This window comes from Chiroxiphia lanceolata, chromosome 2 (assembly GCF_009829145.1).
Source record: "Chiroxiphia lanceolata isolate bChiLan1 chromosome 2, bChiLan1.pri, whole genome shotgun sequence".
NCBI classification, from domain to species: Eukaryota; Metazoa; Chordata; class Aves; order Passeriformes; family Pipridae; genus Chiroxiphia; species Chiroxiphia lanceolata.
Window position 1 is genome coordinate 85,383,672 of NC_045638.1, and position 23,923 is coordinate 85,407,594.

General features: G+C 36.7%; 1 protein-coding gene across 24 annotated transcripts in view; it reads right to left on the reverse strand.

The window, feature by feature from the left end:
- Positions 1–23,923, reverse strand: part of DLG2 (discs large MAGUK scaffold protein 2) — an 847,901-nt gene that overhangs the window by 26,825 nt on the left and 797,153 nt on the right. For all 24 annotated transcript variants that reach the window (XM_032678105.1, XM_032678098.1, XM_032678102.1 and 21 more), the window contains one exon: positions 14,215–14,290. In XM_032678105.1, the coding sequence (XP_032533996.1) occupies positions 14,215–14,290 (76 nt within the window). The remainder of the gene's footprint in view (positions 1–14,214; positions 14,291–23,923) is intronic.

A 23,923-nucleotide genomic window follows, 5' to 3' on the forward strand; every position in this document is an offset into this window, starting at 1 on the left:
GATAGTGTTTGTCTGAAGTGATCTGTGTTGTCAATCAGACAATGTCCTATACTGTCTCTGAACATATACAATGCCCAGACACTGGGCTTTGCAAATGATCACCTCCAACAGAGCAGAGACCTCCTTAAATCATTTAAATGACCAATCTCATGTGTTTGTCATTCCTTGAACTGAATATAACCAGTATTTGTTTCCAATTGAATACATTTAGAGTCTCAGAATATAATTGATTTCTTTACACTTTGAAAGCATGGTATAGAATGTGGTTTAGAATATGTATTTCTGGAATATGTGTACAGAAAATCTTCATTAAAATAGTTTTATACTCGTGTCACAAAAGTTTCATACCACTTTTACATTTCAAGCATATTTAAAGTTTAGTAACTGAAAACAAAGGAAAAAAATGCACATGTAGAATAAATGATCCATGAAAATCTCTCAGAGTATGTAAACATTCAATGTGAAATTAATGTGGAGGTCATGCACAAATAATCCAGATAGCATGCAATTTCAAAACAAAGCAAATATGAAAGAAAGCCAGAGGAAAAAGAAAAAAGCACATGAAGGATTAAAGTAATCTGTGGATGAAAGGAGGACTGACATGCACATTACATCACTTTAATGACCTAAAGGATATAATTAAATTAAAATGTGTTTTTTGTGATAATTTCTTTTATTTTTCTAAAGAAAGGATGTTAAAATTGCTGTTTGTGAAAATGTTGTTTGTCACGATTCATCTGAATTTGACATAGTAATACTATTGGCATTACACTTTTAAAGGGAAAAAACTATATGTACACAATAACACTTCAAAAAGCAAAGGGGTTTTAAAATGACAATCACTTCATTACAGAATGCCATTTCACTTTGGAATTCAAAAGAATGTTATCAAATTGATAAATAAATATGCTCTGTTTCACAGAGGTTATATGAGAAATAACATTTATATATATTCTTTTTCAATTTTTCCCCCAACAATCTAGAGTAAAAACTTCAGAAAGTACATTTTCACCAGAAAAGCATATATTTTTTTCACACTTATGCATGATTTAACAGTGTACACCAAATTAGACAGATATACTATAGTATTATATAAACTCTTTCTTCTTTTGCAGTTTTGAATACTGCATTGCCTTTTTAATAAGATATTGTTCCATTTCAATTTGGATGGTCAAAATCTAGCAATTCATAGCAGATGACTACTATGTGCAACTATGTCACGGCATTTGCACCTGTAAAAAGCCTTGTTCCTAAAATAAAGCTGACTCTAGTTATATTAAATCCATAAAAATATATTTATGCATGTGAAAATATTTCTCTACATTAAAAAATGTGTATATTCATGTTAATGACCATATATACTATCACAGTGTAGTACAACATTCATCTTTAAAATAAGAAAGAAACTGTAAAATACTATAAAACACTAAAAAGGGGTTGATTCTGAAAGCTTATAGAAATAACTAGTCCATGGTATTAACTGAATGGGCGTACCAAGTGCTTATTTTCTTGGACATTAAGTGCATGTTTCTTCACAAGACACCAGAGACAGGAGCCTTGATTTTGGTTTTGTATCCAGTATAAATGGGATTAAACTCAGGTTGACGGTCTCCACCCTAAGGATATGAAATCCTGCAGACACTCAGCAAAATGCTTCTTACAGATATCACAATTTATATCTCTAATGTATAGAGACAAGGGGCTTGGCAAAGAGAGAAGAGGGAGCCATACAGGATAAAACCGTGTTTCTATTGCACGCACGGTGTTAACTTCAGATTTTGCTCCATTGATGGAGGAATAGAGACCAACATCGAGTGCACATTTTCTTTTTTAAGAAAGGATCATGCATATGAGGAATTGTGGCAAGGTTAAATTGCAAAATTCAGATGCATATATGAGAAATTTTATTCCTATAGGATGGAAAATTCAAGGCCTGTCTAATACTCTGAAGCCATGGGCTCCCTATTTTTCTGGAAAGCTGTGAAGTAGATGTAGGATAAATGAGACAGAGATATTTACCTACATCTCTCTGTTCGATGCAGAAGTTGCTTGCGACTGGAATTGAAATTGTGATAGCAAGCTTGGCTTGATTCAACAGCATTTATGCAGGCAGAGTTTCTGAGTCAGTGAAAAAGGGCCTTAAAATGGATTCCTGTACAAGTCAAGTTTGTTGCCAAGAATGATATACAAACCTGTGATGGCAAAAGACTTGGGCATTTCACTGGCAGTGAAACACCTGTGCAATAGATTACTTTCATACGTCACTGCCATCAGTTCACACAGATTACCACTAACCTAGGAGCTGACATTAGTAGGCACTTTAAACAGACAAGGGCTGAAGACTAAAAGGTAAATGAAATTTTCAAGGACTGTTTGGCAACAAAACAGTGACATAATTCATAGCGTTTGAACTGTGATGAAAATGAGTTTCTTCTAAGAAAAAAAGTGAAGAAAAGCTTTCACTGGTGTACTGGCTGGAATTCTTCTTTGATACTACTTAGGTATAGACTGTTTTGAAGAAGCCAAGGAAAATAATTGTGATGTGCACTCTTGCTTGACCAAGTATCCCTGGATGTCCCCAGTTATGTAAGCCTGAGTCGCACATACCAACCGTCCCTGGTTGTGACAGACATTAAACCACTGTGTGTTTCTTTTTCTCAAGAACTCAATTCAGTACTTTTTTGTGTCAACGTTAGTTTTGTATTTTAAGTGCTTTTCCCTAGGCACAGCAGTCATATATATGTTACTCATCAGCTCACAGGATAGTGGTCTTTAAAGAAAATTTTCATGTAACATTAAATAAACAATCCAATTTCAAAAGTTGCTCTGTAGTGGTAAACGTCACAGAAAACAGTGAGCGTCTTGTTGCATCATACTGAAATAGGCATCTATATTGTTGTTTACTTTGAGCTTCTTTGCAAATTTTTTTTAAATGTGCTCTTGACAGAGGTTGTCCTCTTTATGCTTTGCAGAAGAGCCTAATATCTTTGGGAAAGATTTCTTGTGGTTCTCTAACAGCAACTCTGTCTTCTAAAAGCCAATAAACTCCCAACTACTTTGGGAATGTTTTCTTTTGCTATTTCATTCAACCAATGCTAATCCTCAGTCATGAGCTGGGAAGCAGTGTTCAGGGATCACCTGTGAGAAAGCTGTTCCAGAGTACTGACTGTGAAATTTTTTTTTTACAGGGTGTAGATGAATTTCACATATCATCTATTTTTAGGCCAGTTTGAGCTATGCTTTAACCTAGTTTCTATGTCACATGATTATGGATGTCAGTTTTGTTCTGAGATTGGTCCAGCAGCGTATATGAGAAATTAATTTTACTGGTTCTCATCTGCCATGTGTTTTTTTTTATTCTTCTGCTTTAATACTTGGTTTTGGCCTAAGTTAAATGAAAACCCTTACTTACACAGCATTCTGTAAAAATATACAAAATTTATTATCAACAGTGTGTCTCTGCAATCCTTTTCTCTATACTTAATTGACACCTTTTGCATTAGGGACATTCTTTTACTCATTTGAATACTGACTTTAATAAAGTTTTGGGCACTCAAACACTGTTAAACCTCTACATTTTAGATCTCTCCCATCGTATCAAAAAGTTGCACTGACACCAGAAATCAAGCTTTTGGACTGTAACAGATTCTCACTGTTATTTCTCCTTCCAAACATATCTGGTTTTACAGTGGGCTTTTTCACCTGGCAATACCAAGCACATGATGAATTTGAAGTTGCCAGAACATGGGGGACATGGGCCAAAACACACTTTGGCACATTCTGCCTCATTGTCCCATCTGCAATACCAGGACCATGGCAGTGTCCTCCTAAAGTCACTTTGTGGGGACCAAGACTACACTATGACCTGGTGGATACTATTGATCAGGCCATGATAGTTTCTTTTATTAAGAACGAAGTATACTGAGGTTAAATGACTTGACAAGTCTAGAGGAAAACCAACACGACTGAGCAATTCTTGCTTTCCTGGTTTAACCACAAACTTGGCCAAGGACTGGGTTCACACGCAGAAAGCATTTCTGCATGCAGACATGCAGAAGCTAAGCTAAGGAGTTGGTAGTGGCAACTCTAAGCCTGTTTGTGTGGTGACCACAGTATATTCTTTAAGATGTAGATCTTTCATTCACAGTCTGAACACACAGATATATGGTGGCAAGCAACACTTGCCAACTTTCCTATGTCTTTTTTATGAGATGGAAGGGGAAGGACATACCTGTTCTGTTGAGTTCAGCCTTAAATTTTCTTAGATACTTCGAGCATTTGGGAAAAGTAATGCCTGGGCTACAGTCATTCCTTACTGAATTTTTACATGATGATCTCTTTTGATAAGTGAGAACAAACTGGGTGAGAAGGAGCTCAGATGAAGATAACTGCTTGATTAGTTTTTCCATGAAGCTGCAGGGAGATTTGGGTATTGGCAATCAAAAATGAAAATGTACAAGCCTGATTAAAAGCTTCATGCTGTATAGCTTCTCCAAGAAAGGGTAGTGTGGCTTAGTATTCATGAGTAGAAATTTTAATAATCTTTTTCTAAGACTGACTTATTGCCACTTGTCTGCCAGCAACTCAATTTTAATTCCTAATAAAACGACAGTTAAAACCAACACAAACTACCAGGGGTACAGAAGGATGAATAGACTTTCAAGAAAGAATGCAAAAGCAATTCTGCAAACATGTATTTAAATTGGTGCAAGGTATGAAGGGAGTACTCATATGTGCTAACTTGGATGGTATTGTTGTTAGCAAGATTAAAACGCCAACATAAAAACTTGCATAGGTGACAGCCAAGGTCATTTACATGTATCTGAAGGTTGTACACAGATGGTGGGAAGGAATTGTTCAAACAGAAGCACTGAAATTAATAGAATGAAAATAAGACAGCTCCTTGACAGTGAAATCAATTTGGATGTAGAATAATCTACCCCAAGGGAAGTGGAAAATCCTAGATCATTTTTTCGCATTTAAAACAAATCTGCTAGTCTTAAGTACTGTGGGGAATAACACTGCAGTGCCTGAAGAAAAGGGGGTGGTGAAAGACAAAGAGCTAAACAACAAGCGTCTCCTAGCTCTAATATCCATGTTTTTGTGATGAGATGCTGACAGACCCAGAATCACGGAGTTGTGCTGCAATCCAGTGCAAGCTTAGACCTAGCCAAGCTCACTGCAGCCACATGGGCAGTGTGAAGGTTTTTCTCTCCTTCCTCAAGTCTTTAACTTCAGAAAGTGTATTGGATGTTTGGCAATGTTGTCCCAAATGTTCCTCTATTCTGTTCAATATTTTTTGCCAAAAAGTAACTTTCCCTGTTAGAGATGATGAATGTAATCAGCTACTGATCCCACTAATAAATCCTCATACATGTGAACCTGTCTCAACACACTTTATGCAACAACAATGTCAAAAGAGGCCAGACCCACAGGTTTTGCTACAGTATTCTGTAGGAAAATCCTTCATCCACTTGATCTTAATTCCTCACTTCTGATCAGCTATTTTCTTAAATCTTTTTCATAACTCTGATTTCCATTGACTGCTGGTGTTTCTTTGGTTTTAAAATGAAATTGAGGGGTTTGGTCTCTATGCAGTCTTTTGAATTACTTTCATTAATAAGTAAAGACACAGAAGGTGTTAGTTATCTGTGCTATTAAAAAAACCCCAGGTTGCTCCTTTATTACTCTTTTTTGTGGAATCATTTATGCAATCAAATGCTGTACACCTGTGCAAGTGCAAACTACTGCATTAAATGGACCATTGCATAAAAATAAGTTGCATAAAGATCTTTACTATTCTTATTTTGTGATGTAGGAGTGGAGAAAGATTTAAAATACCTACATGCTTTCAAATTATTTACGGAAAGATAATTGGATAAGATAAACTTTTGAATTTCTCTTTTGAGTTAAAGGAAGAGTGCTTGCACTTGTAGGTGACTGGTGTAGCAGGCTGACTTACGGCAAGGGTCTGGCTCAGGATTCACCTCAGTGAATCATACCAGGTTAATGGTTTTCATTTAAAGCATTGATTTATTTAGGCCTTACAGTTAACATTATAATAAATAAAGGCATGGGCAAAAAACCCCAAAGTCAATCTCCGAGAGACTAGTTTGAGGTCTGCATAGGAGTTGAAGCTGCTGTATCTTCCTGTAATGCATCTCACATGACCAGTCTCACAGATGGACTTTGTCTTTGATCCAGGTCGGCAGTTCTTGTGCCCCTGTAATCTTCCAAACATGGCCTGTGAGTTACTAAGACAATCATCACTGAGATGCTTAAATTTAAGTGAACAGCAAATAAACGTGAAATATAGAGCACGTATCTTCTGGATGAGTGTTAATGTTTAACTCTGCACTTCTGGAACTTTGTGTAAAATCTTACAAGAAGAAATCCTTGTTCTCTTTCTAATTCTTTGACAAGCTAATGCCAATACTATAAATTTTTCTTTTCAACCAATTTTTTAGAAGAAAAGCCAAGTACTTATGGCATTATCTATACATACATGCAAATTTCCTACCATTTAATTCAGGATATTGGACAGCAAGTTCTATAATTAGCACACACACGAAGTTTAACTCAGCAAAAATTTCTGCTGAAACAGCTTAGAAGAAAAACAATTAACTCCCAGCTTTAAACTTTTGTATTTTACCTGTGCTAGTAAATTTTCACCCTGTTATATTTAATCTGTGACCCATTTAAACATTGCATTCTATATCTTCATGTCAGTGACTCTCCTAAGCATTCTCTTACCTAAGCAGGGATGGCACAAACTTCTTGTGGGATAGAAAACACAGATACTATACTCCTTAATAGGAGGAGGCCACCTAAGAAATAATATTATCCTATAAATGAAACTCCACACAATTCTCAGGATGAAAAAAATGTAAAATCTAAAAAATACATGTATTTGTATTGCTCATTAGTTGAAAAAATTACTCTATTAGTATTTTCTTTGACTCATAAGCTTCCAACAGACAGAAATATTTTTCATCACCTGAATAAATTCAACAACAAATCCTTTATTTCTCATAGTTTCTACTCTATTTCATTATGCTTACAAATTGCAGATATTTAGAATTTGTACTTCTCAATAAAATGAAAAATGGAAAACAGGCCCACAGGTTTTCTAATTTAGTATGTTTTTCAATTGGAAAGAAGTTCTTTCAAATACTCTACTTCTACTGGATTTTTCAAAGAAAGCTATGGAAACATATTTCTTCTCTTCAGATGAGTAAAAGCCTCAAATTTGACCTTATTTTTCACAATTTCAAGAACTATTTCACCTTTCTAAAAAAATAGATTCCTTAAGGCATACCAGTTCCCTGCCAGAGTCAACACTGCTACCATGACATAAATTAAAACTGAAGACTCACTTGTTTTCCTTTATTTTATTGTGACCTAGGACCAAGATACATTATTATTAAATTACTGCATGTCTTTGTGGAGTGTCTCAAGATATCCTGGAGCAATGAGACACTGTACAGTTAAGTTTTCCTGGCTATGTGCTGTTTTATCATTTGAATTTCATTTGATTACTTCAGCACATGAGTGAAGTTGATGCTGATGACAGCAGTATTTCTAATCTACCTTGGAGAAACGCTGAGCAAAAAATGTTCAGCTCAAGGGGAATGGTCAGGGCAGTCCAATAATGCAGGGTCAGATCAATTCAATAATGCAGCCAGTATCCAATGCTTGCCACCGTGCTATCATGAAGCATGAAGACAGAGCTGTGGAGGATGTGAAAATGCATGAAAGGGTGAGGGCAGCTGGAAAAATGAGATCCAGCTTTTCCTCCGATATGGGGAGAAGTTGTCTTCTACCAGAAACAAGCTGTTCCACAAACAGGAATGATGCTGAGATCTGATTCTTCCATGACACCTAATGCTACCCCCAAAGGTCTTATAGCCTTTGACAGAACTTAAATCCAACAGAGATAAAATCATAGAGTCATAGAATATCCTGCGTTGGAAGTGACCCACAAGGATCATCAAATCCAACTCCTGGCCCTGCACAGGACCATCCCCAAGAATCACACCATGTGCCTGAGAGTGTTGTCCAAACACTTCTTGAACTCTGTTGGGCTTGGTGCTGTGATCACTTCTCTAGGGAGCCTGTTCCAGTGTCGAGCCACCCTCTGGGTGAAGAACCTTTCCCTGACATTGAACCTAAACCTTCCCTAACACAACTTAAGGCCATTCTCTCAGGTCCTGTCACTGGTAACCACAGAGAAGAGATTAATGCCTGTCCCTCTGCTTCCCACTGTGAGGAAGTCTTACACTGTGATGAGGTCTCCCCTCTGTGTCTCCCAGAAGGATGACACCATAAACTACAGGCTGGGTGTTACCAGGCTCTCTGAAATTGCAGCTTTTTGAATGTACTCAGATTGCGTATTTTCTTCTACTTTTACCCCAGTACCAAACACTTTAGGAAATCCATTCATCGTGTCAAATATCTTTAGCAAAGAAGTGCAACAAAAAGGTGGTTAAAATCCACTGCAAATGTGGAAAACTTTTAGATTACGGACTACAGAACTGCTTCTCCATAAAGATGATGAAGCTTTATACTTAGAAAACTTAAGCCTAGTAAAACACTGATGTTAGAAAAAATCTTCATTAGACAGAGTACAGACAATCTAATACACTGCTATATTTTCTGAAAATCAAGGATTCAGTTGAATAGCTTTTCACCTATTTCTCTGCATTGATACACCCAGATCTGCCACAGTGAACCACTAGCACAGTCTCTGTACCTGAGACCAGGACAGCTGTGACTGCAGGTTCTGGTCTGTGACAATGAAGACAAATAATCCAGTCTCCGTATACATGCATAGAAGAAGAAATAACAACAGACTTAAACTGCAGCATTTTAACCATTTTGAATGATGACAAGAGTGAAGCACCAAAGGGTTGTTTGGGAAGAATATGAAATATCTGCTGTGGCAGGTCTTTAAGCAGAGATTAGACAAATCTGGGAGACAGGAGGAAGTCATAGAAGACAGGGCAGGGGTTAGATTTGGTGGCCACCTGAGTTTCCTACAGACCATTTTTGCTCTGATTTGATGACTAAGGATGAAAATATAATGATTTTTTAGAGCATCAATTGTTTGGAAATAGGTGGGGGGTTTTTTTGTTGTTTGGTTGTTTCTCCCCCCGCCCCCCCCCCCCCAGTTAATAAATGGTCAAAAGGGTCCTATGTCAGTCACTTGGAGGAGAGGTGCATTAAGTATGCAGAGAGTTTTGTTTACTCCACGATACAGATTTTGCTACCTCAGTCAAGTTTTGCTTTTTCCTTCCGTGTCTCAGTGCAGTTTTGCTAGAATGACAACAAGACAAGAGGACGACCTCACATTGCAGGCAGGGCTGTGATATCTGTAAACAGAATCTGCTCATAAGAAATATTATTAAATGCTATCAAGCTTCTGACTGTCATAATAAATGCATTCGGAGACATTTGAAGAGGCTGGCTGAGTGTGATGTAGGTGATCTGACTGGAATATGAAAAGAACTTAGGATGACAATCTAAGTGAATAGAAAAAAACCTAATGGGTACTGATGGAGCAATATGGTGTGGGTCACAGCTCAGGACCTGCACTGCTGATGAGCAGCAGAGCTGCTGGGAGGGATTTTGGAGGAATGGAGAGTTCCTTTCCTTGGCAGGCACCTCATCCATTTGGCACCCTGCTGAGCAGCCTTACTAGGGCAGGCACCCATCTGGAAATGTTGCCCAGTAAACATGGGCTGAATACCTCCCTGAACCCTGACACACACATTAAAAATTGAGAGATTGTGCGAGACATGACTTTCATTTCTTTGGGAAATGAAATTGGGTATTTGTCCATAAGACAATATTGTGGAGTCACTGGCCAAATAAAGTGTGAAATGAAAAGGCACGTGGTATCAAAAAACAATTCTCTGTATAAAATCAAGTTTTACTTAAACATTATGTTTCCAGATATTCAAACACTTCTCTGGAAACAGGCAACATCCATGAATATTAGTAAAAGTGAGATGTTGCTAAAGATCTTTCAAAGAGCTATGGGTTTGACTGTAAAAATATTTTGAAGAGATAGTCAAGGAAGTGTATATGATCTGACAGGGAGAAAAGCAAAAGGTGCTATTTTTGTCTCTTGAAAGACCTGTTATAATTACAGCAGTTAAGAAAAAAGCAGATTACTGGCTCATCTCTTTTCATTCTGCAATATTTCCATCATTTGACACTCTTTTTGATTCAGTAAAAAGTCTGAAAAGCAAACAAAACCTGTGAGTTTTAGGATTAGGAGAGGAAAGGCTACTTTTGTTCAGCCTGAAGCTTATGGTAGGGAGTTACCAAGAATTCAGTATGCTGCTTTGGCAGATATATAACCCTCGTCACAGCTGCTATATGTTCTGATCCTTTTGGTGCAAAGGTGAGCATCAGAAGATACTTGGGATATGATCTTGAGTTCAACATAGCATAAAACATACTTTTAAATTAATTAAGTTTGTGCTTATATAATTTCTGTAGCTTCCTCCAGGATAAATATCAGACATAAACCTTTGGGCTGTTCTGTTTTCCATTGATTATCCACAGACCAGTAATCCCCAAAGACTGAGATAGTACATGCTTAGGAAATCATAACTGTATTTAACAACGAGAAAAGTTGCTGAAGATCGCTACAACAATTATGTGAATGAAACTAGAGGCTGAATTTGGTCAACACAACAAAAGCACAATCTTTGCTTGGTGAAATGAAACTGTTTATACCAGTATTTATATTCCTTTCCTTTCAACAGAGGTGTTAACATCTGTAATTGGTTTGATATTTTTAAAAATGCTAATAGGACCTAGATTTGGATGATGTCTCTGAACCTGAAAAAATAAGTTTCTTTTGGTCAAAATAATTTCTTTTGGTCAAAATAAACAGAATATGAAAGAAAAATAGCCTGACTGGGTTAAGCTGGAGATCCAGTTAGCCCAGTAGCTTTTTTTGAAGTCTAATAGCAGATGTTTAAATGGAAAAATAGAAGAAACATGATCCTTCCCTGTTTATAACCTCTCTGCTTCTTGAAATCAGATGTTAAAAGATACCACTGGTTCCATTGTTTGCTAATGTATCTAATTCCTTTTTATTTTATTCCTACTTATTTTTATACAACATCCTGTAATAATGAGCATCAGAATTTAATTATTGCATGGAAAGGTACTATCCATTGCCGTATTTAAACCTGAGATCAGAAGGTTTCTCTGGATCTCCCTAACTGTGATTCACATTCACTGTTTTTGTATCCACTCTGATTTTATAGACTTTAATTTCACAAGCCATGGATTCGAGGACTCAAATAAAACAAACTTAAAGTGATATAAATATTCTAAACCACATTTTTAAGAAGTGCTGAACTAATTTTCTAGATGAAGTAATGCACCCAAGTTTGGCCTTTGAAAAGACTATCCTTTAGCTCTCCCTGTTAATAGGTTTGTCAACTGTGTTGCTGAGCATTCTTAACACCTTTTGAGTGCTGATCAACTACAAATGTCACACTATGCATAATACTTTGCATCTTATCTCTAGATTTGGGATTAAAAAATTGGTATAAACAGATGAAAATGCCTAAGAATTTATAAATCTGTAGAATAACTAGACATTTTCTACTTTAAAATCAGAGTTATTGCAAAGAAATTGTAGTACTACCTCAGGAAACCTTTGCTGCATGTTATTAGCTTTTGAACATTGCTTTTATAGGGGAAGAAAGGACTTGTGTCCAGTGGACTGATTCAGGTAAAATTGCAGGAGGGTAACCCCCCCAAGGATTCTCTATATTCAGTTAAGTTTTGGTTCTTTTTCAGAAATGCTTATATGCATATTTCCTGGCCAAATTTAGGAATATCCCGTGAAAAGTCTTCTCTCAGTTTCATCTTTAGAGTAAACTAAGACAGTTCCACTTGCCCACACAGTCATGAATGTGTGAACCAAAGGTGCCACAGACACACATAAACTCAGTCCTATCTGAATTTTGATTTTAATTTTGAGACAAAAGAGTTTTCCTGGGCCTACTGCAGCCCTGTTTATTTGGGCTGAATTGCTTCCAGATTAAAGAAGAAGAAGAAAAAAAAAAGGTAAAAAAATAAAGCATGGACAGCTTATACCACTTCTTTTTGAACACTGAAAGACCAAATGGAAATGCTGACCCGTAAAATGAACATACATGTATATTCAAATATGTACTCAAACATTTTATGTGTTGATGCTTAGTTTAAGAGTTAACCCTCCTTTTCTTTGTGCTCTTTCAATCACAGGCCTCCATTATCTTTCCCCAAAACTTTTGAAATTGTGAGACTTCATATGTATATATATAAATATATAAATATAGAAATATAGAAATATATATATCTATGTATTTTTTTTTTTAGCAAATACTAAAATAGAAAGCTTGATTCCAAAAGGGTACAATGGTTTTGGTCTGCAATTGCACAATTTCCTAAACACTGAAACAAACAATGATGTTGAGTGGCTGGAAGATTAATGCTACACTGATGATAAAAATGGAAAAACTATTTGGGGAATCAAGAGCTAATTAAATTCTTGACAGACTCACAGGAATAAGGACCATTAGTTATATGAATGAATTATTCCCCTGAGGCTTTGATTTTGTACAGGAAACAGACATTTAACAAGTGATTTTATTGGCAATATAAAACTTATTATCTCCCCAAATAAGCAGCAACATTAATTTACAGGGTTGTAAAGCATGGTCCTTTCAAACTTAAAACCAGAATTCTGACTCCTGAAGAAGTGCAATGAGATGAATTGGTTCTTTCTTAATACATTTTGTTATGTATTTTATACAAAAGTTATCTGCATGTGCAAATAATATTCAGAGGCTGAAGACTGATTCTGTGTGCCTTATAAGTCTGGAAAACTGGTTTCAATCAGTGCAATTGCAAATGAATTCAGGAACTATTCTGTAGAGCTGTAAGAGGAAAGTATTTGAAAGTCTGAAATATTATTTTGCTGGCATATAGAGGCTTGGAAACTACTGCCCTAGGAACTGTGTGTTCGTAGCAAGAGGAAATTCTTACGCTGTTAATCTGTCTGAAAGGATGGAATAAACAGGGATAAAGAAATTATTCATTATAGAGGGAAAGTGAAGCAAGAAGAGATTAAGAATGAGTATTTCAAACTATGCAAAGGCCACAGCAACAGCAGGTCTGGAAGGGACCTGCTGAACCACTTTGTTCTTTCCCTTTCTAGCACCTATCTATGACCATGTCCTCTCATCACACAGTTTTGGCCCTGCCGTTTTTTTTCCAACCAAACAGGACTTTTTCCTGATGGTTTCTGAATCTCTGTCTCATAGTTTGCTCACAGAAGCCCTTAGTTGTAAATCCCATGCATGCCAACTGGACTGTTTTCAAAAATAAATCCCTGCAAATGTCAAGTATTTACTACTGCTACAATTGCAAGCTACACTTCTGAAGAAAAATATACCTTAACAGCCAGGACTGTGGGCATTTCTCATGCTGTAATGCTTGCTAGCCAGATGGCAACACACAGGATATTAGAGATCAGGCTAGTGAGAACTGCTGACTGTTGGGTACAATCACAGCAATGCTGGGGAGTGGTGACAGCAAGAATGCTGTTCTCTGCAGGCACCACTGGTGGAAGGGAACTCTCATTTTTTGTGTTGGTTTGCCACTGTGCCTGCTGTGAAACACACCAGTGCTCAATGTCTGTCACAACTGTCAAAGTAGAACATCCAAACTCTAAATTTTTGCATCTGGGACTTCTTAACTTTCAACCCTTGATTTGAGTTTTAACAGCTTTTGAAACCAGGGAATTTACACTTCTGGCCCTATTTCATTGAACGGTTATTCATCTGCATTAATTTTTCAAGTATTTTCTTCCCTCTCCCTCATTTAACTAAAATCACAGCTGTCACAGAATGCTCTTAATTTTTTTTGTATCTTCCTGTTAGGAGGCACTGTCATTCAGTATTATTATAAAAAGAATAATTGAATATTTCAAAGATTATATATTATATATATAAATATACAGCTTATTAGAATATATAAAATAATTTTAAATATATATTAAACTCCTGTCTATATTTTGCTATTTTGTAGATCTTTGTTGCAACAACCTAAATATTCCTTATGATGCTAAAATTTTCTCTACTCTGAAACTTATAAAACACTTGCAAAGTGCAATGTCAAAAGGTTTCACTATTTACCTACCCCTTTTGCATCAATTACACCAGGTTTTGCATTGAATTTCACTGTCTTCAAACGTGCACGCTCCTTTCTTTCAACTCTGGGAATAAGAAAACACAAACGAAGAAACACATGTTGATTATATCAGCATTTTATATGATACATTTGATATCTGCTCTCCCAAGACTTACTATACATAAAGCAAGCATTTAAAGCAAATTTCATAAATTAAAAAGAGAGGTCTCTTCCTCAGCCAAGCACCAGTTTTCTGGTAAACACAGAACTGGGTTTGAGGAGTCTTGGCTGCCCTGCACCAGCAGAACAGCTCTGCCTCCTAACACACACGGGAGTGTGGGAAAAGCATGCCAGGGACAGATTTACTCTCTCTAATTTAAGCTGTTCAAAAATGAGGCAAAATTTAGCGTTATTCTCTGGTCAGAGGAATGAAACAAGGAGAGAGAGAGAATGAGCTGTGCACCTTAGTGTACTTTACGGTGGAGTAAATTTTAAATCGTACAAATAATGTAAAGTGAATCCCACAATTCACTTTAATATAAGGCTAGTCATGTCCTTACCTTGATTAATATGGACATTACTGTAAAAGTGAAATCTCCTACCTTTGCAAGATCATCTACAGAATCTATCACTTGACTCAAGTAAAAAAAATCTGATAATCCACTGGCTCAAGTAAAAAAATCCAATCATCTATCTGAAATTGAAATTCTAGCCCTATTTGTCTAAATTGGTAATTGCTCTAGGAAACCTAAGTTGAGTGTTGCAAAGCTAGCTTATAAGAGGTCAATACTGTGTTTTTATTGGACAACAAATAGTTGGGAAAAAAGTGAGGTTTGTTATATCTTCCAAAGCGGTCCTCATATGGCCCTTTTTTCTAACTTTCACAGTTTCCCACACATGTCAATAGAATACATTCCTGCAAATCTTTTGATTTCTAAGTCTGGGTAGTAAGAATATAGAGTTTCTGATAATTATTTTTAAAAATAAAAACTCAAGGGTTTTGATAGAATGATAATTAACACAACATGTTTCCTTCTGTCTGAGTAGGCTTATATATGTCCTACTGAAAAACAGTGAATGTTGGTTACTATAGCTACAGTTTAAATTTAGATTAAATGCATTTCTCTGTACATGTGGAATATTCACGTGGAAACAGCTCAAATGCAGCTTTCAAACTAAATCTATGTTATTAAAAAGCCATGAACAGTCTCAAACTAAAATTAGCAGATGAAGTCCCTTGATAGTACCGGTAAAAATGAAGACTTGAGGCTGTGTAATTGCCTAAATAGGATGGATACCTTCAGAGGAAATAATTAGCACAAATGAACACAATATTCTACTTATGAATCTGTGTTAACATTTAAACTCATTCCAGCCCTGCCTAACTTCCTAAAACATCTGTTTTTAACTATTTCTTATTCATTGCATAAAAGTACAAAGATCAGTGTTTACAGAGCCCTTGTTCTGTCTACTCTCTTATACGGATCTGAATCATGGGTCATTTACCGCCACCACCTGCATCTCCCAGAATGTTTCCATCAACACTGCCTCCGTACAATCCTAAACATCCACTGGTCAGATTATGTGACCAATACATCTGTTCTAGAACAAGCAGCAGTCACAAATGTAGAGGCCATGTTGCTGAGAACACAACTGCGTTGGGCAGGACACGTCTCAAGGATGAAGGACCAACGCCTTCCTAAGATCCTGCTCTGTGGTGAACTTGCCACTGGCTGCCGCATGAGAGGAGCCCCAAAGAAAAGATACAAGGACTCCCTGAAACAATATCTCAGCCTTGGCCATATTGATCTACATAACTGGTCTACTCTGGCCTCCAACTGGGAGGCCTGGAGACAGAGCATCTATAACGCTGCTGCTTCCTTTGAGAATGCACACAGGATCACTCTCGAGGAGAAAAGACAACGCAGAAAGAATCGTGTCTTGCAGAATATACCATCTAAGGAGTCTTTCTGCTGTGCCTTCTGCAATCAGACATGTCTATCTCGTATTGGCCTCATCAGCCACCAGCGTGCTTGTAACAAATGTGGATAGAGCCTTTCCCAAATCTTCATTCGCGAAGCCTAGCCATTACTGACATGACATTCATTGCATAAAGAAATTTGGAAATTAACCCCGAAGAGTGAATATTATGAAGTTTATAAAACTTGCATTAGCAGCCATGGAGGCATTGCTGCTTTCTAGAGGCATAGCAGACAGATAACGAACTGCAGAAACATTCTGCATTGCCTTAAGAAATTTTTAAATAGTGTCATTAAGTGTCATTAATCCTCCAGGCAAACACAGCAACAATGTTCATATATGCTCAGCATGCCTACTGAATATTCCAAACCTTTCATCATCTGACACCGTATTAAGGGTAGCACACAGTGTTGCCTCCCATTACAATTTTCCTGACACCTTCCCCAATAAAACTGTTCTCAGTTACTTATAATTTAGCTGAACTGTAAACTTCCGAGCTGAAATTTTCTATGTTTCAGGCTGCTTACATCACTGTTGCTGCCTGAACTGTCAAAGAAATAGGTTAGCTATTAGAAAAAGGCTAGGACAAACCAAATGGTTTTGTCCAATTTATAATATGCTCTTAAAGTGCTTCAGCTCAGGTTCTCTATTGTCTTCACGTCTTTGGTTTGGGACTTGAATTGTGGCAGTGGGTTGGTCTAGTGGCAGGAACAAACCTCTCTTTTTCCTGAAGGAATCAACCTAAGTTTCTGAAAAGCCTTGGTTTTACGTGCTCTGGAGAACTCTGTTTGAATTTAGCTTTGGTTCTTCAAAAATTTAATCTTTGTTGAAATGGTCAAGGTGCAGGACTGCAGTGAACTTTGATGTTCTCAGAATTTCTCATCTGGGCTACCAGGACACTTTTGCCATAGACAGAACTAAAAAGGGAACTAAAATGATGAAGATACAAAGTTTTGAATACCAGTTCTTTTAGATTCATTGATCCAGCTCTTAGAAAATACGCTTTTTAAAGGAACACTAATTCAAACATTTTTGGCACTTTTGAATTTTCAGGGTTGCAATTGCTATATTTAAGGAAAAAATAAAGTTGACTGCCTTTATTTCCCAAATTAAAAAGTAGTTTAGGTCCAAAGGGTTATTTGCAGCAGCTGATACTGTGAATGTCTATATATGAGTGTAAATTCCTTACACTGCTTTATCTGACAGCAAACCTACTATCCCTTGAACAACATTTTGATCCATCATCTGAAGAAATTGCTTATATATAGGAAGGAGCATTTCACTTCAAACTGAAACAATTTTTCATTCACCACTGCTGCACAAAGCAGAATTATGGGGAGTTATGCAAAAACATAAAGTGAAGGAGGAAGACTCCTGTCTGCCAAATTTGCAGATGCCCAGATATGCAGCCCTGACTTGCCTGATGTACACATTGCTGCTGTGCCCCTTTCTAATTACATATTTGCTTGATACAGCTACACCTAAGGGATCAGAAAAGCATAGATATCATTTCCAAAACAAATTCATGGCTCAAGTCTCATTTTCAAAAGTGCCTGAGGGGTCACCAAAACTAAAAGAGATTTCAAGAAATGTTGAAAGAAACCTACTCTCAGCATTCAAATGTAACTTGGGAGCTGAAAAGCTCTGAATCCTGAACACCATCTAGCACAACTGATGAGGATTTCACCTCCATCTTCCCACCCATTCTCCAAGCACAACTTGCTTTTGTGTTTCTGGTCACATGTAGCTATTCAAAATGGGCCTGTGGGATTTTTCAAAATGAGACTTTCAGTTCTTCATGTGTGCTGGAAACAAGGAAAAAATCAAATATAACTCAACAAGACATGAACTGTGATTGCCCATTGTTGGAGGTTAATGGACTGGTTTTGTCAGTGCCTTTCTAAAAGCAGAGATGTAGAATATGAAGTGAGACATGCTTTAATCCTCAATAACAGTATCCATCACTGATGTACAATACAGATGCAAATTGCAAATTGGTTTCAAGGATGAAATAAAATTGTAACAGTAGCCTAATTTCCACAGATTTTGCATTGAGGTGTTTTGCACAATGAAAGTTATTTCCAAATCCAGCATGAGTACTGTAGTGAGGAGAGTAGCAAATAGAAAAAAGCAATGCAAAATGGGTACTTGAAAGAGCTTCCTATATTTTGTATCTTTATTAGTATGTCTCTTCTTATCTTGCTTCTCCATTTCCAGGTCATCTGCATTATATTTGTTTTGCCTGCCCATCAAGTGAGAGATAAGTCAAAATACATACATAATATTTATAGTTTAAATCAGCGGTCTCAGTTCATAGCTTTTTATTGCTTCCATCCTTTGCACTGCTTACTATTGTTCATGTGACGTCTGAGCTCACCAACAGATTCCCATTCTCAAAATTATTTTTGAGCATTCCTGAAGTAGCATTTTTGCAACGGAATACGTATCTTTCAGTAGGAGAGAATGTGCTCTGGTTCAGCTCTCCACCGTCAGTGACTTGCTTATAGAGAGCAGTTCATCACCTGGTCAATATTTATGAAAAGAGTAGACCCAGTGACATTAGGAATTGAATTCTCATAAAATTGTAGAACAATCTTTTTCTGTTTAAAAGCTAATAGCTGTTTTCCTTCGGCACAAAAGTCTTCCATCATTGCAAGAGCACAGGAAGAGATTTATACCTACGTATATATACCAATTTTATTTCATACTTAATTTTTCCAATTAGATTAGTAGGTATAGTCAGGTAACTTATTTTAGACAAAGTTTACATGATTATGCCATGTTAAAAAGTTTTAGCAACTAAGGATTAAAATCTTATGGGATGTTTAGAAAGGTAGACAATTTACAGGAAACCATTAAACACAAAACTCACTTGAGTGGATAAACATGCCCTTCTGCCAAGCTGAGCAGAATAACAAATTTAAGCTGGCTTTTTGCCCACAGGGACTTCTGTGCTGGGAAAACCTCTTGTTTCTTGTCCTTAAATGTTTGTGAAACAAACATTTTGTGAAACAAAAAGTTGTATGTACTTTTCCCCCCACTTTGCTCTGAAAGAAGAGCATGGTTACATGCATTTGTGGGGAGAATGTTGTGTATTTGAGAACACAAATATCAGGCTGGTACCATCATATACCTCCAGCTGGTAATAACAGAGATATAAGTCGCATAACATTTTGCAGTCAGATGTACTTAGACTATCTAAAAATGGGTATCTTAGAATGATGTCCAGTCTGACAGCAGTTTTGTGACTGCACATCTTAAAGACAATAGAAAGATTAATGTAATTATTTCAGTGTTTTAAGGCCAAATCCTCACTGTCTGCGGTAGTAAAAGTGGTGAGAATTTATGCTCAGCCATTCTGGGGCAATCTGCTTGAAATCTCAGGCTGTATTTCAGACCCACAGACTCAAGTCAAGCAGATATGCACACATCATAGAAAATACTGAAGCTTGACATTCGTGAGGTGGGAGGTTGCTGTTGTGGGGGGCTTGCAATGTAGGAGCTTGTCTGCGTGCAGGGACTCAGTAAAGAAAAAGTGAAAAGAACTGGAGGTGGAAAATCAATGCTACATCAAATTAAAATCTCTTTACTACTGAATTAGAGTATCTGTCTAGGAGTTTAATACACTCTGACTTATGCATATTGGTTTTGTGCATTTTGTTCATTCTAATGTGAGTGTTTCCATGGCAGGCAATCTTAGATATAGATTGCTCAGCTTGCTGCTGCTCTTTATGGGAAGCTTAATTTGTTTTTTTTTTTTCATATGAATAATAGGAAGGACAACGAGGCAAATAAAAATTCTCATGATCAAAAGCACAGCATATGTAGAAATTCTAATCTAAATCTCTACATATATACATGTAAATGTAACAAAAATCCAGTATAAATCTAATTCTGTTGGTTATTTTAGTATAAATAGTAATTTTCAATGATAAGGGAGCAATTCACATACATAAACATAGTGCACTGGCAACACTGCAGGCTGCCTGAGACATTGGTACAGAGCTGGTATTTATGTCTCCTCACCCTGGACATCCCGCCTGATATAATTGTGCCCTACTGTCACCTTAAACATAGCTTGGATAAATCTTTTGGGAAGATGTGGAACCAAGAAAAATTTGGCCTGAAATGTTCATTGATTAATACTATAAATAACTATTTGGTGACTGGTAAATTGCAACTGAAGTGGTTTGCAACCTCTCGTGCTGAAGTCCTATGCTTCCCAACATCAACATGATACAATACCACAACACCTTTATAGCATTATATTTGGTTCCTACCCAATTGGCTACTCAATCTCGTGGTTGAGAAAAACAGCTGTAATCAGACAATAAATACATACTGACAAATGGACAAAATGTTGTTTTCAGATGTAGAAATGGTTGCAATTGGATTTAAGAACTGAAGGGTATTGAGAATTTAATTTTTGTTAATCTCCACAGAGGTCATTGGCTCACTGGTTCATGAGATTTCGTCCTTGCACAGATCAGTGGAGAAACATGGGGCTATCCCCGTTTCTTTGTGCTGCCTCTTTCAGTAACCTCCTTTAGCTGCAGTGCTGCCCTCCAGAACTCCCTTTTAAAGCCTGACTTTTCAATTTAACCATAAATAAGGCAACATGTCCACACGTTGGCAGCAGCACTGAAATCTAAGGACAAAAAAATCTTTCAAATGCTATTAAATCACTGAGAGGTATAGTTTGGTAATGTATCCAACATCCTGGAGACAATAATGAGTGGCAGCTCCCCTATAATTTAAAATTATGATTTCTTCTGGTATATCACATATGTCATAGAGGAGTCTTGATTTATCATTCAAAATTTCTCTAATCAGCTCATGCTAAAATGTCACTGCATGATGGGTTGTCCGGTAAAAAAATAAAAAAACCCTAAATACATGGAAAGCAATCACCATTGCACCGCACCTCAGAGAAGTAATATAATACACTTGTTATTGCTTTATGTGTTTATATATATACATACATATATATATACATATATTTGTGTACATGTGTATATCTCTCTCAAAAACAGAACTGAAGTGGTCACTGGCTTTCAGAGCTATTCCATAATGATTTAACTCATGGAAAATGCAGTAATTATATCTTAGCTGTTTCTGTACAGGAACTGAGATAGCAAAGCAGACAACTAAGAGACTAACTCTGGAACTAACAATTCCTGGATCTCTACAGCCTCTCCCTGGCCCAAAGTGCAAAAAACATCAAAGCGCAAAATCCCACAGGATAGTATTCCACAGGCAGGAAAAGGAATATAAGCACAACACCAAAATCAAACCCCACCAATACAACTCCCCAGAAAATGCAGACCCTATAATAAAAGATACAGAAATGAATGGGAGATTGAAAAATATAACACAAATATAAAATCCTTTCAATTTAGAGCATTGTAGGAAGTTGGGCTTTCACTAGTCACAGCCCAAGAAACAGCTACAGACTTTCTTTTATTCCTTCCTTTCTATCACAATATTTTACTGACAGATATTACATTTGTTAAATGACATGTAACAGAATGTTTATAGAAATAATCCCATATAAACTATAAGATGCATAGCATTCTGGAGTCAACAGCTTAAATGAAGGTTTCCATGCCCTAGTACCCTATATTTAGTCAGATGAATCCCAGGCCTTTAGATAAAGCCTCTTGCAGTCAATAATGCATACCTGCGAAGGAAATTCAACTCTGAATTAGCACATTCTGTCAAATATGATGAGCTTTATTTTCTTTAACTCAACCCTGTGCACATTGATTTCTCATTCTCCCCTTGGGTGGTGTAAATGACCACAGAAAGTGCTGGCAAGAGTGCATCAGTCTCACTGGCTCTGAGGAATCATCCAGAATCCACAGAAAAGAAACAATACTCACTTTTCAGTGCATTGATAAAAATAACCTTGTGACACTGAAACCTTATGAAATAACAGCAACGTCCTCCCATCCCAGCTCAGGTGCATCATGTCATTATATTAATGCAGACAGAAAATCAGATGCCATTGATTTTTCCAAGCTTCTCAGATTCACTAGTAAAGAATCAGGATGACAAGTGGAGAGCATGGTAACTATACCTGCATCTTTTAAAATTCAAGACTTTTATTTTTAGTCTCTAACTAACCTATTTTCATCTTGTCTCATCTTTCTTTTTTTAATTTTAATTTTTTTTTTCATTCTGTTTTCTCCTGGCATTTCCTAAGCTACCTCTTATTCCTAGGCTCTCTTATATGTCTGACCTTGACTAGAGAACCTCTATCTTTTGTCCTTGAAAACACCACTGTGCAGGTAACCCAATAAGCTTTAGGCACATACAACCTCTCCACCTTACAGGATATACAATTCCACATCTTAATTAGCTGCTTCGCTTTGCCATTTCCCCCTGTATAGTTCTCCAATTATGTAAGACAGCTTTTTGTAGTTTTTCATAGGAGACACCACACTGTGAGTGAGCTTTGTGCACACACTTTCCTTAGTGTTAACTGAATAAACTTCCCTCTTTTTCCATGTGTGATCCAATCATGTCATTACAACAGTGTTTACTGTAGCAGGCAAGTATTCTGTTTTAAATATCTAGAGACTAACTCTGGTTAATGAGCACATTTTTCCATCTTAAAAGTTATAACCTAGTTTTTATTTCTATCTATTATCCAACTTCAAAATTGCTCTTTGCTGAAAAACCAGGTGTGGTTGCTATTCAAATATGGTCATGATTAGAGAAAATAAGGTCCTTACAGGGCTCATGTCAACAAGGTATTTGATGGCCTTTCAGTTTACTTTTATATGATTTAGAATAATGAGTACCATAAACTCTATTAGTACCTGGGCCAACTCTCTTGAAACAGCAGCAGGTGCTCTATAGAGTATCAAGCATCCCATTTCTCTATCATAAAAAATGGGCATGATATTTTTTTATATTAATGCTAAAGCTGAAATAGCTAAGAATAAAAAGTTTATATTCAGTGTGAGAGCATTGCTGCAAAAGAGCAATTGCTGTAATATGTTTTGACTGATTTCATTTTCCTCCTACCCTTTCAGTTCTTGACCTTTCTGTAGCAACTATCAACAGAGGCAGGAAGTAATACTGATTTGTGTGCTCCTTCTGATACTATCAGAGACTTGTGGCTAATTTTACAAAAGCATCTAGACAGAATAAACAATACAAACAATGAGAGAGATTCAGATGTCTGTTCTCTCTCCAGCAGTCACCATGAATCCATCACAGACAAACAAAGATTCAGATTTAGCTTGGAGAGCAGCTGAAAGTTCCTTCATTTACATTATATGAAAAATTTACTGTGATATTGATTGTCCATCAGTTTCCAGGCAAGCAGAGATTAAATTAAGAGATTTTGAAGCTAAAGATGACCATTATATAATTTAGCATCATTTTTTTACATCACACAGGCTGAGAAGTTTAATTCTATTAGTCTCTCAAAAGAAAGACATAGAGTCTTGATTTGAAAATGTCAAGACATTCATTACAGTTTGATGCTATGGCTAATCACCCTGACATTAAAACATGCGCTCCACTTCAAATTCAGAGCCAATTCCCAGGCTTGGGTTCTGGTTATTCCTCTTTCTGCAGAAGCTCTTTGGTAGACTGTGATCTCTTCCTCTTCCCCTCTTTCTTTGTGAACTTACTAATCCCCTACAACTGAGTCACCTTTTGAGTTTCTTTTCAGTACAGTTAAACAGCCTGAATTCCTTAAATCTCACAGCAAAAATTGTATCTT